This window comes from Desmodus rotundus, chromosome 3, assembly GCF_022682495.2.
Source record: "Desmodus rotundus isolate HL8 chromosome 3, HLdesRot8A.1, whole genome shotgun sequence".
Taxonomy (NCBI): Eukaryota; Metazoa; Chordata; class Mammalia; order Chiroptera; family Phyllostomidae; genus Desmodus; species Desmodus rotundus.
The window spans coordinates 25,939,619-25,958,940 of NC_071389.1; the positions used below are offsets into that span (position 1 = coordinate 25,939,619).

A 19,322-nucleotide genomic window follows, 5' to 3' on the forward strand; every position below is an offset into this window, starting at 1 on the left:
GCTGTACAGAGATGTAAGAACATTGAAAACATGGCCAAGGATAAGCAGCTGCTCTTTATTTTAGACAACCTCATACACTTCTTTCCACATCCCCCCACTTCGAGCTCTTCAGCCTCACCTTTAGTTGAAAAATGAGGTTTGAGGCCAGTGATGGAGAAGGCATAAAAGGCACACCTCACAGCAGTAACAAGGTACTTCTGTTGTGCGTAGCTAGTCATTTCCCCAAACTGGCATTCTGCACAAGTCTTTCACAAAGTGGTAGGTTTTCATAGGCAGGGGAGTGGAGGCTAAGGTGTCTGCTTAAATAGTGTGGAGAATGGTAGATTATGGTTTTCTTCACCATAACAGGAATTCTCAAGAGTCCTTAATCTGATATGGGTTGATCTCCAAGAGGAGAAAAGGGGTATGCAATGTTCTCCAAGCTTTTTGAGCAAATAATCTTTTTCACAGAACACCTTAGATACAAATTTTAAGTGTACTGGTAAATATGATTTCTTCACACTTTTCCTCCCCTTCCCAGCTAATGCCCGTAACAGAGTGATTTTAGAATCCAGATCGCTAGTCATATAAGGACAAGTTAATCAAAGATAAAATGTAAAGAACCAGCTGCCACATTTTGCATTTCCATTTCTACATTCTCTGCCAACCCCCTCCCACCCCCATCCAAGTTAAGTAATACATACACTTCCTCCCTTGAGCAATCCAATTGGGTGTTACTACCCTCCTTTTGTGACAGAGCAACTAATTTATCGAGGAGACAAAAAGTACTACAAAAAAGAAGCAAATGGTGGGCTAGCAGAATCTAATTGCTAAGATACCACAGACGACACCATACTCAGAGGGGGGCAGCCTCAGATTATGCAGCAACATCCAAGCAATACTTTCCATGGACTTGTTAAATCCCCACCAGCAAAACTGAGCGAATCAGGCTTGAGTATTGGCCGCCTCTCGGCTTGAAATGTGGCTGGATTTTTGTGAGAAAGATGCCTGGCCTTAGAATCTGTCGCTGTGTTCAGTCTTCTGGGCCTGGGCACAGTGCTGGCACTGCCTTGAAGCAGACTGATTCCTAAGGCAGCGTGACCACACCAAATGGTTGTAAAATAATCTCCGTGGTTATTAACTAATGAAAGTTGCATTCAACACCAGATGCTGATAGGCTGAGGCAGAGGATAAGATTTGGATCTTAGATCTGTCCGAGCAGGGCATGTTAGATGATGACTAGAGAAGGGATAGTTGCAAGCTGGATCGAGCTCAGGCTTGGGCACGAAGGGAACAGTCGTCACTGTTTTGTAAGCGCTGGGGCTCCCTGAGCTCTGGTGCAAATTATAGAGGTTTCACTCAAGGAAGGGTATGATGTGGCCATAAAACCATTCTTCAGACAGTTGAAGATGGTCCCCTTCTACAGCCAGGAATACTAGTTGTCCTGCATTGTCCATTTCTTTTAGTCCCAGGCGGTCCTGTGGAGAGGAAGGCCATAATTAGTCAAAAGGCTTAATGAAAAGGTTTGAAGTAAAGAAATAGAATGTTACCCTGAGATACATTCTCAAAGTGCAGTCTTCCCTGAGTATTAAAATTTAGGTGCACTGTCAAAAATGACAAAAGGAACCTCATTTTTTCCCTAAGCAGTTGAAGTTATTCTATAGTTTTACATTCTGCTTTCTGAAGTTTCTCAAAGCTTCTGGAGGACAAAACGCCCTCTAAATGTCAGGTGGAATGACCCAAAGACAGGAGAGCATTAGCTTGGTAACTTAAAACATCCAACCTTTAGATACCAGCTTGGGACCCTTTCATATCTTGTGGCTGAAAATGTCATTACCCACAGCCGACGTGCCACAGAACAGATAGAGTGGGAAGATGAGCAGTTAAGACAATGCTGGAGCAGTTTGAGACCCATTATAAGGAGGTTGTGAGTTGTAATTTCAAAAACTTAACAGACCCTAGCTTCCTTTTTACCTTACCCTAGAGAGGCACCAAATGCAGGAGAAAAGCCGAGAGAGGAGATGATAGGCTTCTGAAATTTGAAGACATTCTAGTAGAAAGCAATTGGTTCAGACATGAGTAGCACTTGCGCATTTTTGGGAGAGTCTCTCTACCATATAAAGTCAGTGTGGAACTGGAGGGGGTGAAATGCTGCAGGCTCTGCTTGAGAAGCCACCTACTGCTAAAAAAAAGTTAACTCTAGTCCCATTCACTCCTGCAGGAGGAGCTCTCCTAGTTGGTGCCTAATTTTTAAACAGAACTTCTGCATCTATTAATGTTTTAAAGCCTGTCTGTTTTCATTATGCCTGGGGGCTTCTTTGATTTGATTCAGTCTACACCTCAGCAAAGGAAGCCAATCCTAAACTTTTTTTATCAGAAAAAAAGGAGTTAGATGTGTTCCTTGGACATGCTTACAAACCATGAGATACAGGTCCTTTGACCTTCAGGATGTATATTTCTGTAAACCACCACCTAACAGACTAGTGCCAACACAGTCTAACCAGCCTCGTCCCTATCGGATGTGGGCCAGACGCCGCATATGCACTTATTGCTCTGGAGTGTACAGGACAGGGTCTACCACCCAAAAACGCAGTAGCTTCAAGAACTGGGAGCTGAAAAAGACAGCACCTCTCCACCCAGTTACCTCTGTGTACAGAGTTGTCTCCTGTAAGGGAATAGTTTCCTTGTCTTGGCCACTTCTGTAAAATCCAAACCACTGCAGGGAAGGAAGAAATATGCAGATTAGAGGCATGGCACATACCACCAAGCTAATTTAAGACTGTCTGGTAGCTAAGACTACCAACTACCAACAAACTAACCATCATGAGGGTGTAGTAAGGAGGAAAAACAGATTGAGTCATCTCTTTTTTAAGGGCAGATCTTGAAAGATGAGTTCATCTTTCCAAAGAGCTTTCCAATTTCCCAAAAATTCTGCTTCCTATAATTATGGAGCAGCTAACCCTCCGAAAATCCTGTGCTGAACTCTATCGACATTCAGAGATGAATATATATGGTCACTGTTTTCAAAAAGCTCTAGTCTCATAAGGCACAGAAACAACTAATTGTTCAGCAGGAGGTCAGCAAACTTTTCTATGACGGCCAGATACCAAATATTTTCAGCTTGAAGAATCACGTGGCTGCAACCACTCAATGCTGCTATTGTAATGCAAAAGCAGCCACAGACAATATTTTTAAAAACTCAAGTATGGCCGTGTTCCAATGGGACTATTTATGGACACTAAAACCTGAATTTAATATAATTTTCAAGTCATCAAATTAAAAAAAAAATTCAACCATTTAAAAATGTAGAAACCATTTTTAGTTCATGGCCATATGAAAGCAGGTGGCAGGCTGGATTTGGGTCGCAGGCTGTGGTCTGCTGGTGCTGCATGCTCGGTCTGACGTGATGTGATGAGTAATAGAGGCCGACTGATTCTAGAAAAGGAAGCAAATTCTACCTGAAATAGGGATGGGATCCATAATAGAAGTGATTTGAGTTTGGCCTTGAAAGGTGAATAGAAGCTTGTCAGGTGGAGAAGCCCAGGGAAGGACATTCTAAGAGACTTAAAAGCTTGAACAAAGCAAGAGAAAAAGCATACATATGCCAGGGTTGGGGCATTTCAAGTAGTACGCGGTGGCTTGATCAGAGTGTAAAGTGCATAGTGAAGGAGATTAGGGTGGAGAAACAGGTTGAAGCCAGGTCAAGGCAGACCCTCAATGTCAACCTTAGGGATTTACAGACTTTGGGCTGGTGGTTCTGAACTTTTTGTTGGGTCATAGGTCTCTGAAAATCTGATCAAAAAATTATAGGCCCTTCCTCAGAGCATGCAACTGTATCATTTTGCATGCAATTCTGAGTGTGTGTGTGTGGGGGGGGTGGGTTACAACCCTCAGTGTCCCACTTACAGACCTCAGGTAAAGAACCCCTGCACAACACAAAAGTTGGTGGAAGGGACTAAGGTTTTTTCCCCAACAGGTAGCTGTATTTTAATGTCACTTACTCCTGTGGCCTCCTGGCATGTCGTGGCCTGCCCAAGCAATGTCTCACCTCAGAATCCACAGGGTCCACAATGGAATCATTGAGGAATTTCACCATCACAAACTTCTTCAGGGCCATCAGGTTTTTCTTGTAGGACTCATTAACACCCTGGAGGGAAAGCCCAGCAGCATCTGAGACATCACCCTCGGTTCCATCAGGGGAAATGAAGCCTCCCAGTGCTCTGGTCTCCCTGACCCCAGACCACCCTGTGTCTTCCCCATGGTACTGGCTGCTTTTTCAGCTGCCTGCCCAAAATATACTTTGTACAGCCTCTTCTTACCATCCTATCTGACTGGCATGTCCCCACTAAGCAAGGTGCCACCCTTAATCTGTCACTGAACTCCACAGGTATCTGTCATACAGGTTAAAGACATCTAGCCAGAGACAGCCACGGCAAAATGTTTTTTTCCCCCCTTTCAAAAAAAATTGTTAAAAAAACCTCTAGATAAATACAATATAAACTTAGCCATCTAGTCTACCGGAATCTCCCAAACGATGCTTGTGTTTGGTACCTAGAGGCCCCTTTGCAGTCTCTCTTCTAAAAGTAAATCTCTTTTCTGAGAAAATTTGACCCAAAAGCGACCCACCAAGGCGGCTTCCCTCAGTTAAGACAGCAGCTGTGGAATTCCACACAAGCCAGCCAGGAACCCACTGAGCTGACCGTGCTTCAACACTAGGAAAGGGAAAGGACCTAAGGGAAGAAAGCCAAAGGGATTGCAGCCTCCCTAAAAGGAACTGAATCTCAGAAGCACTGGCTCCCCCACCAAAAAAACAACTCTGTTTCCCGGGTTCTGCCTGGGATATTCTGGGTAAACAGTCACTGCTGATCTTTTGTAAGTGCCCCAAATAGAAAAATGAAAGCATAACTACGGTAGCCTGGGTGGGGTGCGTACTCTCTCCTGATTAATATCTGCCAAGAAGATGCTGTGGTTGCGGTACATGTCCTCGTTTATGGGGTCGTGCCAGTATTCCGCTTGCACCAGGCTGCAGAAAGAAAAAGGAATCACGGTGACTGAGCTGCGTGTCAACATGCCCCTGTGCATAGGTCACCAAGAGACTTCAACAGGACACAGACCCAGAGTCTTGAAGTCCCAGGCCTTGCCTTCCAACAGTGAAGACAAGATTTCCACTTACCAAACAGCTCCTTACCTAGGCACCTGAGACGAGGATGTGCTGTTTAACACAGTAAAGAAAGTGCGGAAGCTTAGGAAAAGGACTCAGCAATATGGCTCCCCTGTGGCGACCCACCAAGGGGAGCCTTTTCACTCTTATGCTTCCAGGTCACAATGTGGCACGTGCTGTCGTTCCTTCACCCTCCTTTCCTTCCTACTCATCCTGCAAGACTCAGCTCAAATCCCACCACCTCTGCCCCCTCTTCACCCATCTACGTCCTCTCCATCTCTCACTCCATCCCTCTTGCCATCTTCAGATTGGGACGGAGGTCTAATCTTCCAATCACAAAGCATTTATCACAGTACTGAGTGATGACGCCAGTTTTCAGGATACTGGTATATGTCATGTGATTTTAAAGGACAAGAGGCAGATGTTTTTGGAGGTTATAATACTATTACTTTAGACACAGGTCAGCAGTTCCCACACTTTTTTACTTTCCAGTCTGTCTCCACTTCCGCTTCTCTCTCCTCCTGCCCTCCCCCACCAAACCTAACACCTCTACCATAAATCCTCCCAGCAGCTAGTTCCCACCTAGTTCCTGCATCTCCACAGCAGCAATCCAGCTGAGCATGGACTTAATGGGAGAAGTCCTCTGGGGAAAGGCAGGAATTAGAACATGAGTGGGACTCTATCCCAGGTTGGCAGGAAAAGAAATACAAATTTAGACAACAGGAGCCCGCAGCCAGAGTGGAAGAGCTGCCCAGAGGTGGTGGTCCTGAAAGCGCCACCCAGCAGGGCAGGGTGGCACTGAAGCCGACCGGACCCTCCACATCAGAGGACAGCAGCTCCAAGAGCAGACAGGACTGAGCTCAAAGGAGGCAGCTGTCGGAGTGACATTCTATAATCTGTGTATAACTGTGCTTGAAAGCTTTTAAATGTTTAGTTTCTCCAATTTAAGAAAATGTAATGAACTCCGAACATTTATAAAACACTGGTATTAGTGTGCTCTTACCATTTTGTTTTAGCACTGTTACCGCCTACCGTGTGAAAGCACTGGCCCCGTCTCTTCCCTCCGAGACTGTCAGGCCCTTGGCAGTGACTACCTGGCAGGGGGCAGATGCTTCGCAGTGAGGGTTTGCCGAAGGAACAGAATGACAGCAGTGGGCTTGGCAGAAAAGGAGGGGTGGGATTTAGGCGCGTGACGGGAGTATAACTAGAAGAACAAGGGAAGAAAAAGCTTCAGGAGTGGGTGGTCAAGTGTCAAATGCTGAGAAATGATGAGCGCTGAGTACACACAGATGGCCAATCAAGTTTCTTCAGAAAATGTAAGTGAAATGATACAAAGTTCTTTGGATCTTGCCAGGCCAAGTTCTGGTGACCCAGGAGGGCAGCAGGGTGTACTAATGGCTAAGGATAAAAGAAGGAACGAAGGAGGTGGGCATAGGTCACCTTTTCATGTGAAAACGAAACACAGCTAAGAAGGGGCAACAGGAAGGAGTGAAAGACATTTTGCTTTGTAAGGAGCCTGGTGCCCATGGGGCAGCCAAGGGGAAGGACATGAGGATGAGTGGAAGCTGGAAGTGCTGCAGCAGGTGGGGTGGCTGGGGAGAGAAGGCCCTTCAGGAAGTGGACAGAGAAGAAACATGGGTTTGTACTATCACCTCCTTGTTACCACTGAGGGCCAGGTTCAGAAAGGTTAAGGATATCTCCCAAGGCTACATAGCATTGGAAAAGGCAAGATGGGGGCCTAAATCTGTCTGAGTCGACACGCTTTCCAGTGCAGCACAAGGACCGGCAGGAAAGGAGAGCTCCCGAGCCAGAACTGCCCAACCACAGGCCATCCTTGGTAAGACAAGCCGCTACCCTGTGAGGCTCTAGCCATCGTGGCTTAGAGATAATAATAGTAACACACAGCACTCACCATACACCAGGCTTATTCTAAGCATTTTATATATGTTAACCTATTTAATCCTTACAAGAATTCCACAGGGTAAGTACATGAGTATTATTATACTCATGTTTACAAATGAGGCAACCATATTCAGAGTGACTGATTAAGTAGCTTGCCCAAGGTCAAAGCGTTAGTAGTAATGGAGCCAGAACACGGGAGGGGAAACTGGGCTTTTCAACACACAATGTTCTCTGAAAGTTGTTTGTTATAATGAGAAACTGGAAATGATGAAATATTTGTGATGTGGAATCAATACACTGTGAAGTCATAATAAAATGTCTTGCAGCAATTAAGATAAATCAGCTTCATGTGTATGTATAACATGTTTAGATCTCAGAAACATAATATTGAGTGAAAAAAATCATTTGTAGAATGAAATGTACAATAAGATATCTGTTACATAAAATGTTAAATATACAATATAACATTATGTATTAACTGGTCATGGATAGAAATGTACCACGTATAGTATAAAATTCTTAATAGAAAAGCTAGATTCTAATTTCTTGACAGAGGTTGTCACTGGGGAGGGAGGGGAGAGAATGGGACCTGGGAGAGATATGTAGAAGAATTTAATTTTACCTGAAATGTTCTTAAAAATAGCTGAGGCTAATATGACAAAAACAGTAGTTTGTTACATTACTCTTTATACTTTTATGAACAGTTGAAAAGTGTCTGAGGGAGCTTGAGTGGTGGCCTCAGTATTTCCAGGAAAAAGTATGGCAAGTTGTGGGCAACGTGGGACAACTGAAGAAAAGCACTCTGAGAGCCATGGACCAAGGAGAGGGCAAGTCGGGAGAGCAGAGCTGGCACAGGGGAAGATGAGAGGCCAAGGCCAGGGTGACCCTGGGGGTGGGGGATGGCAAGGAGGAAATGAGGAAGGAGAAATCAGGAAGGGCTGCCAGTATCTCAGAGGGGAACTAGAGCAGATTGCACAGTCAGAAGGCGAGAGGGTATTACTACACTTACCATTACTCATTGTCCCCACCGTGCCTGGCCAAGGCCTGGTGCTTGAAAACCCTTCCTCACTGCTCACTCCAGGTAACAGGATATCAAACTTACTTTGCAATGGTTAAATTATCTGAACGGTGTAGAAGACATCTTCTGGGATCTCTGCCTAAATTAAAACCATTCTCCCTGGTGTGGAAGCTGCACCCTTTCTGCCCCCTCCTACCAGTAGTAGGGGTGGGTATGGGTGGCCACAGCTGCTGAGAACATGTAGGAACCTGACCCAAGCTTGGGCGTGGTCCCTTTCCTAAGATTTTGAAATGGAACCCAGGGTGTCTAGCCTCAGACTGAGATAATCTCCTAAACAAGCTGGGCCAGGCCACCTCTCACCACAGTGGGAGAGGGGAGTCTGCATGGAGAGAAAAAGGAACCAGTCTCTGACCAGTGTGGCTCAGTTGTTTGGGTATTGCCCCACAAAGTGAAAGGCTGCTGGTTCAGTTCCCCGTCAGGGCACATGCTTGGGTTGTGGGTTCAGTCCCGTTGTGGTGTGTACAAGAAGCAACTGATCAATGTTTCTCACCTTTCTTTCCTCCCTTCCCCTATCTCTAAAAATAAATAAATAAAATCTTTAAACATAATGATACAGTGTAAAGAGGCCACATACATCCTTAAGAACAAGGAATACGTAAGACATAAATGCAGTGGTTTGAGTTGCTTGAAAGATGGAAAATATATAAAGTATCTCAGTTTCCTTCACTGACCAGCAGGTGGCACTGTTGACCTAAGACCACTTTGTGACTATAAGTATAGCAAATGGAAGAAAAAGATTGTTTTTCTGAGTCATTCACAAGGTTATACCTTGGAAAATGGCTTCAAGGAAGTGTTGTACTGAAGAGCTATTATTAGAAAAAAATGCTACACTTGGAAAACCTGTAGGACAGATACTATAACTATGCTAGTTGATCCCAAATCTGTTACTACCTAGAATACTCTAGACCTCCTGAATCTGAATTTCTAGGAATGGAGCCCTAGAATCCATTTTAATGAATTTCCCAGGGGGTTCTGATGTATATTTTAGTTTAGAAACAACTGAATAAGAACACATTCCGAGAGAGAGAGAGAGAAAAAAAATAAATATCCAAACACATCTGAGGAGTCGGGGACATTGACATAGGAGGCTAACCCCTCGCTGCTGACAACAGAATCTCTCCTCCCATATTAACAGTAATTCCTGAGCTTGGTGCTTTCTAAAGGCTTTTTGATTGTTTGTTTTTAAGATGAACATTTATTCTGTTGGAATTACATTCTTCCCATATAGAAAAATGCCCCTCCCTTTCTTTTTATTTTTCAAAGATTTTATTTATTTATTTTTAGAGAGGGGAGAAGGGAAGGAGAAAGAGAGGGAGAGAAACATGGATCAGTTGCCTCTCTTACGTGCACCGACCGGGGACCAAACCTGCACGCAACCCGGGCATGTGCCCTGACTGGGAATGGAACCGGAGACCTTTCACTTTGTAGAACGATGCCCATCCAACTGAGCCACACCAGTCAGGGTGGCCCTCCCTTTCTTTTTAAAATTAGTATTAAAGCAGTTTTAGGTTTACAGTAAAACTGAGCAGATAGTATAGAGATACTTAGGAAAACAATCTCATTTAACATCACAAGAAATCACTGTTAGCATGAAAATCAGCATGGTATTTCCATTCAGTGACAGCTGCGTCCTTTTCAGCTAACCATACGTACATACCGTTCTTGAATAGCTTTCTTGTAAGCCCCAGCATTCAGTGTTTTTCTGATCAAGTCACAGATGTGAGAGCTCTCTCCTGGGCACCGAGGGAGTCCAAAAACACCTAGAGTAGCAGAAGACCATTATCCATTCCTTCAACAGTTACATACTGAATACCTACTATGTACAAGGCACTATGAGAAACAGCAGAAAAAAACACCTTAACCCTGATATCATTCATGTATTCTTCAAGAAAATAATGTATTTAGTATTAGTGCTATAACCAGCTACCTCCTGATACTCCCGCACTCTTTTCTGCCTAAGGACCTTTGCACCTGCTCCTCCCTGGACGTACAGGCATACCTCCGAGATACTGCAGGTTCAGTTCCAGACTACTGCACTAAAGCAAGTATCACAATGAGCCATTCAAACCTTTCGGCTTCCCAGTGCGTATAAGTTATGTTTACACTACAGTGTAGCCTATTAAGTGTGCAGCAGTCTTAGGTCTAAAAACATAATGCACATACCTTAATTAAAGAATATTTTATTGTTAAAAAATGTTAACCATCACCTGGAACTTCAGTGAGCTGTAATCTTTTTGTTGATGGAGGGTCTCCCCAGATGTTGATGAAAATGCAGTATTTGCGAAGCACCATAAATTAAGTGCAATAAAACAAGACATGCCTGTAGTTCTCTTGCTGCTGCAGTGGCTGGACTCACTTGCACCTCACAGATCTTGGCTTAGAGAAGTCCTATCTGACCACCCTGACTCGAGTAGCAACCAGCCCCGTTTCCTTCCCGTCTCCCAGTTACTGTCCTCCTCACTAACATTTCCTGGGGCACCAGGCGTAGTTCTGAACACATACTGACAATAATTAATTTAATCCTCACAATCGCCCTGTGGAGTAGAAGTCATTATTTGCCCCATATTACAAATACGTTTAAAACAGACAGGTTCAATGCCTTGTCCAAGGTCAGACAGTAAGTGATATGGCCAGGAGATGAACGCAGACCCTTCTCGTTCCACAGCCCTCACCTTTAATCAGCACAACCCCAATTCTCTACCAAGTGGTGACCCACTTCCTTCTTTATCTGGGTTACCACTGACTGGCTTTTATTTGTTTCTGGTCTGTTCTTGCCCTCCTCCCCAACTAGAATGGAAGTTTCATGAAAGCAGGGACCTTGTCTGTCTTGCTTATAGGTTTCCAATAAATATTTTTTGAATGAATAAGTGGTAAAGGTGTTTTTACCAATTTGCACTTACCTAATACTTGCACTTTTGGAAATTATTTTCCTACCTATTCATTTCATCCTCTGAAAAATTCCCTCAAGAAGAGCAGGGCCTTATTTTAGTTTCCCTCATCTGTGGAAGGGACCCATGGTACCAAACTGCCTGCCGATCAGTAATAGTTCACTGGGTGAACCCAGTTTCCTGATTATAAGGAGAATCCTTCTGCCCCTACATTATGCCACCTACAAGCCATACTTACCAGAACAGAGATAAAGTTCTATGCCAAAGACATATCCTTCTCTAAAGTCTGAAATTCTGTCTAAATAGAAAACCTGTTGTTCTTTGAAGGATTTAATCACTATTGTTCATTTTACAGACAAAAACAGCTTAGACATTATTCTTTGCCTCAGCCTAAATTCAATAGACATCACCAACGTCAGAAAACAGAAAAGGTGGTTAGACTTTCCTAATTCCGTAACCTGACCACATGCTATGCAGCTGCAGCCATCTCACCTCCAGGGAATCATGTCAATTAAACTGCAGGAGTACATGGCAACTTTACAATCCACCTGTGTTCAGGCCTATGGGACCCTAAGTCTCCTCCTGCTTCTTTGGGAATGCTGGCTAGTTTGTAATAAGCTGGGAAAACAGAATTTTGCGAGGATGGCTGACTTTTTGTACCAATAGAGCTGCTAGAATTTTTTTTTTTTTAAATCAGGTGGTCATGTGGGCTAGAACACACAAAAAAAGGAGGCAAACAGGCCAAGGTTACCTTGATGTTGTCCTCCAAATGAGATCAGATTGACCATGGGAGGTGAGGGACATCTCTGAGCCACTGCCCTCCTGAGGGGGGAGAGGAGTATCAGCTCTGTCAGATGGAAATGTATCACCAACAATCAACTTCCCAGATTAAGATACTTAATTCTCTATAGTTCCCTAAGGCCACAGTGTCAGGATTTTCCTTTGATATGACCAAACACAAATCTTTATTCTTTCATAAAAAATAAGTTCCATAGCCCTGGCCAGTGTGGCTCAATTGGTTGGAGCATTGCCCAGTAACCCAAAGATTGAGCATTCGATTGATTTCCAGTTGGGGCACGCGCCTGGGTTGCGGGTTTGTTCCCCAGTCCCAGTGCGTACAATCCCAGGACAGGTGCGATGCTTTCCTCTCACATCAATGTTTCTTTTTCTCCTTTCCTCTCTCTTTAAAAGCAATGAAAAAATGTCCCCAGTAAGGATAAAAAAAAAGAAAGAAAGAAAGAAAGAAAAGAAGTTCCATAAAGCTTCTTTATGGAAACGTTTCAGAATAGTTTCCAGGCGGCTCTAAGGAACATGCTGGCACCTTCCCCTGCCCTCCCCCCAAGTGGGTTTTCCTTCTCTCTCTCTCTCCTAAGCTCCACGGGCCCTACTTTTGCCTCTGGAACTTGTTTCCTGAGCCCATTTCTTCTACAGCTCACTTCTACCTCTCTGACTTTCTAAATATACATATTGTTTGAAAAAAAAAAAGAAGTTTCCCTTCCAAGATAGGTGAAGATCCAAAAAGAACTAGAGGAGCCCTGGTGGGTGTGGCTCAGCTGGTTGTAGAGTAATTCCGTAAGCTAAAAGGTCAGAGGTTCGATTCCCAGTCAGGGCACATGCCTAGGTTATGGGTTTGGTTCTAGCTTGGAGCGTGTACAAGAGGCAATGGATCGATGTTTCTCTCTCACATCTGTGTTTCTCTCCATCTCTCTCTCCCTCCCTTTCCCCTCTCTAAAATTGGTAAGCATGTCCTTGGGAGAGGATGAAAAAGAAAAAAGAATTAGAGGAGTGGATCTATCCAATTAAGAAAAAAAGAAATCAATTCCATGTAATTGGTATAACAGAAATGAACTCACAGAAACTGGCCTCCCTGGGAGAATCCCATAGCATTGTAGCCTTGCTGCAATTTAGGATCCTTAGCAAGAATCTGACACACTGTTGTTACTTGGGTATTGACATTCAAGAAGAAGCTGTTCTCCACATCCTAAAAGAGGAGCCGCACAGAAGTGAAAAGATGGGACTGAAATCAAACACTGGCGTCTTCTCTGAGGTAAACTTGTTGAGGTTGGTGTCCTCACCTAAGCCACTCAAGAGTTAAAGTGTCATTGCATGATTTGCTGCTAAAAATACAAGGCAATGCATTTTTATGGTACATTCCATGAAACTAGCCAGCAAACCTTCAAAGGAACAGAGCTATAAAAAGTGCCTTACCTCTATCAGGGTCTTCCCAATCTCTAGAGATAAGACGTAAATTCCAGGTATTTTCTGCTCAACCATTTTTTTGACAGCACCCATGCTTAAGGGATTACAACAGCTGTCTCCTAGACAACAAAGACAATGTGAACTCATGAATGAAAACATTATTTTTTAAAAAACTTTTGTGCTTCAAAGGGCATGATCAAGAATGTGAAAAGGCAACATATAGCATGGAGAAAATATTTGCAAAACATATATCTGATGAAGGTTTAATATCCAGAATATACAAAGAACTCTGACAACTCAATGACATGAAGAAGTCTAATTAAAAATGGAAAAAAGGACTTCAACAGATGGATATCTAAAGGTAATATACAAATGGCCCAGAAACACATGAAAAGATGTTGAACATCACTGGTCACTAGGGAAATGCAAATCAAAACTACAATGGGAGCCCTGGCCGAGTAGCTTAGTTGGTTAGAGTGTGGTCCCGATATGCCAAGGTTACAGGTTCGATTCCAGGTCAGGGCACGTATAAGACTTAACCAATGCAGGCATAAATAAGTGGAACAAAAAAAAAATCAATGTTTCTGCCCCTGGCTGGTATGGCTCAGTGGTTGAGTGCCAGCCTGCGAACCAAAGGTCACTGGTTAGATTCCCAGTCTAGGGTACATGCCTAGGTTGTGGGCCAGGTCCCCAGTAGGGGGCACACAAGAGGAAACCACACATTGATGTTTCTCTCCCTCTCTCTAAAAAAAAAAAAAAAAAAAAAAAAAATCAATGTTTCTTTCTCTCTCTCTCCTCCTTCCTCTGTCCCTAAAATCAATAAATAAAAGTTAAAAAAAACTACAATGAGATACCACTTCTCACCTACTAGGATGGCTTTAATGAACAGTTTATTAGTTAAGTTCAAAAGAGGAAAATAACAAGTATCGGCAGGGTATGGAGAAATAGCAACCCTTGTACACGGCGGGTGGCAATGTAGTGTGACGCAGCCATTGTGCAAACAGGTTGGTAGTTCCTCAAAAAGTTAAATATACGGTTATCATATGACCCAGCCATTTCACTTCCAGATAGGAGGACTTTCCAGAAGGAATCCAGCCATGTGATGTGAAAAAATGAGACATTTATTGAATAAGACACAAGAAACATTGTACAGAGGAAAATGACACCTCAGTCCCCTTCAAAGTAGGCACCTTGGGACCTCACACAGTTCTCCCAATCGCCATCAGGTTCCCCGTCGTATTTTCCTGAATCTCACTGATGGTCTGAAATCTCTTCCCCTAGTTTTGGGAAAAGCCAGAAGTCACAGGGCGCCAAATCTGGACTGTAAGGGGGCTGAGTCACCTGTGTAATTTGATATTTGGCCAAAAAACTCTGCATGAGACGTGATACATGAGAGGGCATGTTGTTGTGATGAAGCTGCCAATGACCAGCTGCTCAAAGCTGCAGCCTTCTGAATCATCCAAATACTTTCCACAGATAAATGTTCAAGCTTAATGCAAAATTTGATGCAGATTCATTGCTCTACTCACTCAGTCACTTTTGAGCGCCATGGCCACACAGTACACATGCTCACTCAGTGGCATCTACCACCCCCACTGACTAGTACAGTGAAGTCATCATTGTTCATACATGTGCATTCTAGTCCACTCTCCTTGGCTGCTGGGTTACATCAATGTCGCATGAACCGTTCTCTTTGTATTAGCAATGGCTGGACTTTTTTCAGACAGACCTTGTGGTATACCCAAGAGAAATAAAAACATATGTCCATACAGAAATGTGTACGTGAATGTTTATAACCGCATTATTTTTAGGTCCAAAGGTAGAAATGACCCACATGTCCATCAATGAATGAATGGATACACAAAGTGTCATCTATACTGGTATATGTACAACAGAACAGTATTTAGCCATAAAAAGGAATGAAGTACTGACACATGCAGATGAACCTAGAAAACACTGTAAATGAAATAAGCCAGATACAAAAGGTCACATATTGTACGATCCTTTTATATGATATACCCAGAACAGACAAATCCATATAGACAGAAAATATATTGAACATTTTCAGGGGGCTGTGGCAGATGGGGAATGAAGAATGATTATTTAATGGGTGCAGGTTATTTTCTGGGGTGATTAAAAAAAAGTTTTGAAACTAGCGAGAAGTGGACCTGGCCGAGTGGCTTAGCCGGTTGGAGTGTTGTCCTATACACCAAAAGGCTGCAGGTTCAATCCCAGGTCAGGGCACATACCTAGGCTGCAGGTTTGATCCCCAGTCAGGGCACCTATGGGAGGCAACCGATCGATGTTTCTCTCTTCTCCCTCCCTTTCTGTCTAAAATCAGTAAACATATCCTCAAGTGAAGATTAAAAAAAAACTGGAGGAAAGTGGTGGTTGCACAACACTATAAATACACTAAATGCCACTAAATCATATACTTTATTATAGTTAATTGTATGCTACATGAATTTCACCTCGATAAAAAAAAAAAACATTTTTTGCTTAGCTCACGTTCATCAAGTAATAAACTTCAGAAGCCCACAAAATATAATTGGGACACCAAATTTACAAATGAAAAATAAGCAGAGGTGCAGATTCCCCTCCCTTGTCATCAGGAACATTTTGGGTTAATGGACTCAAGTGTGCTTTGGAATTGAATTTCTCTTCACGGAAGAAGAAGGTTAAGGCAGGCAAAGCACCCAGCGCACAAAATTTAAGGTTCACTCTCAGGTTCATGCAAGTGCTGACCATGAACTTGTACGCACTAGAGAGTGCGTGCCTCTTTAACTCTTATACTCCAGCGCAGTGGATTTCCAACCAGTATGCTGAGGCAGGCATACTAGTGTGTCACCAGAATTTTTAAAACACGCAATACCTGACTATTTAGTCAGGATCATTGACCTCTTTTCCCTTAGACTGTCAAATTTAAAAATGACAACAGCCAACACAACAATAGCCGGCTGGTGAGAATGAATCAAAATTATACTTTTTTTTTTTGGTCAAATTGGCAAAAAGTGTATTTTTTGACATGTCACAGAATTTTAGTAATCAAGTAATTACTGAACTAAATTTAGTAATTTAGTTTCTGTGTGCCACGAGATGACACGGGTTGAAAATTGCTGCTCTCTGGGGGCTTCCTTGTTTCACCCAAGGCCCAGCTCTGTTTCTTTTCCCGTTTTAAGGAACCAGAACTAAGAATGGGAAGCAAAGTGACTGGCCACTGAGTGGGAGAAGTAGGCTGAGAGGAAGCTGAAGAATTAGTTTTTAAAGAAGAAAAAGCTAAGAACTACAGCGTCTTCGATTTCTCTAATAAAAACATATGCCACACCGAACTGTAATTCTTGGTTACTTTCCTGCCTCCTTAAAGACTGACGGCTCTGGGAGGACACGGAGGCACTCCTGTTCTCATTTGACTCCACTGTAGCAGCCTCAGGACCAGACCCAAAGCCCTGAAAGAACTGCCTGCATTTAGTGACTCTAATTCCTCTCCGAACACTTTCCTTCCACCCATTCCAGTAAGGCTCTCCCTCTCGCCCTTTTGTTGAGTTCTTTAGCGAACTTCATATTGCCAAATCCAACAACCTATTATCTGCCCTTATCTTACTTGATCTATGAACAACATTCCACAGAGATGATTACCTGCTTCCTCTTAAAACATTTTCACCTGTCCTGTTCCCCAGGTCATTGCACTCTCCTGACTTTCCTCCACCTCCCTGGTTGTTCCATCACTGTCTTCTTTGCTTGTTCCTCCTTATCTCCTCAACCTCCACCCATTGGGAGTGCCTCAGGGCTCAATCCTCAGATATCTTCCCGCTTCTGGGTACACACCCTAGGTTATCTTCCCAGTTTCCTGGCTTTACATACCAGCTTTGTGCTGAAGGCTTCCCCAATTTAAATCTCTGGCTTTTTTCTCTCCTAGACTCCACAATCCAAATGCCTCTATATCTCCGGGATGTCTAACAAGCATTCCAAATTTAGTAAGTTCAAACACAGACCCTTAATCTTCTCCCCACCCCAAATGTGCTCCCCTACCGGCTTCTCCACTTGGTAAAATGACAACTACATCCTTCTAATTCTTCAGGCCAAACCTCTGGGAGTCATCCTTGATTCCTTTCTTTCTTACTCACCCTACATCTCATCTGTTAGCAAATCCCATTGGTTCCACCTTCAAAATATTTCAAACTTTGACCACATCTCCATATCACTATACTGTTTCAAGCCATTGTCATCTCTTGTTTAAATTACTGTAATAGCTTCTTAACTTGTCTCCCTGCAAATGTCCATGACCTCCACAATCTATTATCAACTACAATGATCCTTTCAAAATGTAAGATCATGTCACTCATCTCAGCTCTCCCCTCCACTGGCTTCCCATCTCATTCCAGCCAAAGTCCCTACAGTAGCCTTAGTAGGCCTTAACAACACTTGCAGCCCCCATCCCCTCATCCCCTCATCCCCCGACCTACCCCTATATTCTTCTCCTTGCTCACTCAGTTTCCACCACACTGACCTGCATATACTTTCCTTTTCGTTTTTTTAAAAAAGAGTTTATTTATTTTTAGAGAGCAGGGAAGGGAGGAAGAAAGAGAGGGAAAGAAACATCCACATGAGAGAGAAACGTTGGTCAGTTGCCTTCACATACTCCCAGGCAGGCAAACCAGGCAAGTGCCCTGACCAGGAATCGAACTGACGACAATTTGTTTTGTGATGACAACCAACCTACTGAGCCACATTGGTTAGGGTGTAGTTTCTTAAACATACCAGACATACTTCTGCCTCAGGGCCTTTGCATTTGATGTTCCTTCTACCACAGAGCCACATGGCATCTTCCTTGTCCACTTCAGGTCTTTGCTGAAACGTCACTTTCTCAGTGAATCCTTTCCTAATCTTGCTTTATAAAATTGCAAGCATCTATCTTCGGTTTCTATGCCCTTCTCTGTTTTACTTTATTCCATCGCACTTATCACCATTTGACATACTGTATGGTTTACTTACTTCTTTATAGTCTGTCTCTCCCATTGGAAAGTAAGTTCCAAAAGAGCAAAGAATTTAGTCTGTTGTGCTCACTACTGTATCCTCAGCCATCCACAGCTGTTCAATAAATACGTGTTAAATGTATAAATGAACTATAAGTGCCTAACAAATCTCTGTTCAATGTGTGAATGAATAAGAGTTTGGAAGCCGGGGTCACGCAGCTCTCCCTGGAGAGCAAGTGCCAGCATCCTGACGCCACCGCTCCGAGGATTAAACAAGGTCAGCACGTAAAACCCGATCGCAGTGCACAGGTCTCTGGGAGCGCTCACCACAAGGACAGATCCTTGCCCTTCTCCCTTCCCAATGCCGAGCAGCCCCCAAATCCCAACATCCGGCCAGCCGGCTGCGGTGTGACCACGGTCCTCGCCCTTTGCACTCGCACTTTGCAGATGCGAACCTAGGCTGAACGAGGGAAAGAGTCTGAACCTTTTGGATCCTCCTCTCACTTACTCACCCATCCCATGCCAGATCACCAGCGGCAGCGGCGCGGGCGGGTTGAGGTGCCCCAGCCTCCGCGCAGCGCAGGACGCCAGCAGGAGAGCAACAGCCAAGAGCCACAACGAGCTGGGCGACGCCATCTTGGCCCAACCACGTGAGCGCGCTCCCGCCGGGGTCTGGCGCGGCCCCGCGCCGCGCTTTTTCCGCGCCTCCGCCGCTGCCGCTGGGGTGGGCGTCTGCTCTGGCGTGATCCTGTAGCAGGCTGCCCGCCGCGGTGAGTGAAAGTGAATGCTAACATTTATGCAGCACTTACTTCATGTCAGACACCCGTCTAAGTGCTTTAAATCTGTTCATTGATTTATCCTCGTAACAGGCGTACACACTTCTCCCCGTTTTACAGTCGGGACACGGAGGCACTGGAAATTTGGGTAAGGTGCCAAGGCCGTTGCTTTTAACCACAGCACTGTACTGCCTTTGGAGGAAAAATACTTTGGGGAAAGAAGAAAGGAAAGGAGAATTTAGCCGTCTATTAGAAATGGAAGAGGAGGGATAATTTCTAGCCAGGACCAATCAAGGCCGAGCGTGTGGTAGTTTATTAAGGACCTTGAAGGAAAGGTACGGTTTCTACAGGCAAAGATGAGATGCG

General features: G+C 43.9%; 1 protein-coding gene across 1 annotated transcript; it reads right to left on the reverse strand.

The window, feature by feature from the left end:
- Positions 1 to 35: 35 nt before the first annotated feature.
- PPT1 (palmitoyl-protein thioesterase 1) lies at positions 36 to 18,854 on the reverse strand. The gene is made up of 9 exons (XM_024554340.4): positions 18,693 to 18,854; positions 13,217 to 13,326; positions 12,862 to 12,989; positions 11,760 to 11,830; positions 9,778 to 9,880; positions 4,912 to 5,002; positions 4,028 to 4,126; positions 2,624 to 2,695; positions 36 to 1,457 (listed from the first exon to the last, which is right to left on the reverse strand). Exons 1-9 carry the CDS (start codon positions 18,814 to 18,816, stop codon positions 1,335 to 1,337), a joined length of 921 nt encoding a protein of 306 aa, XP_024410108.3. The 5' UTR covers positions 18,817 to 18,854; the 3' UTR covers positions 36 to 1,334.
- Between the last annotated feature and the right edge of the window lie 468 nt (positions 18,855 to 19,322).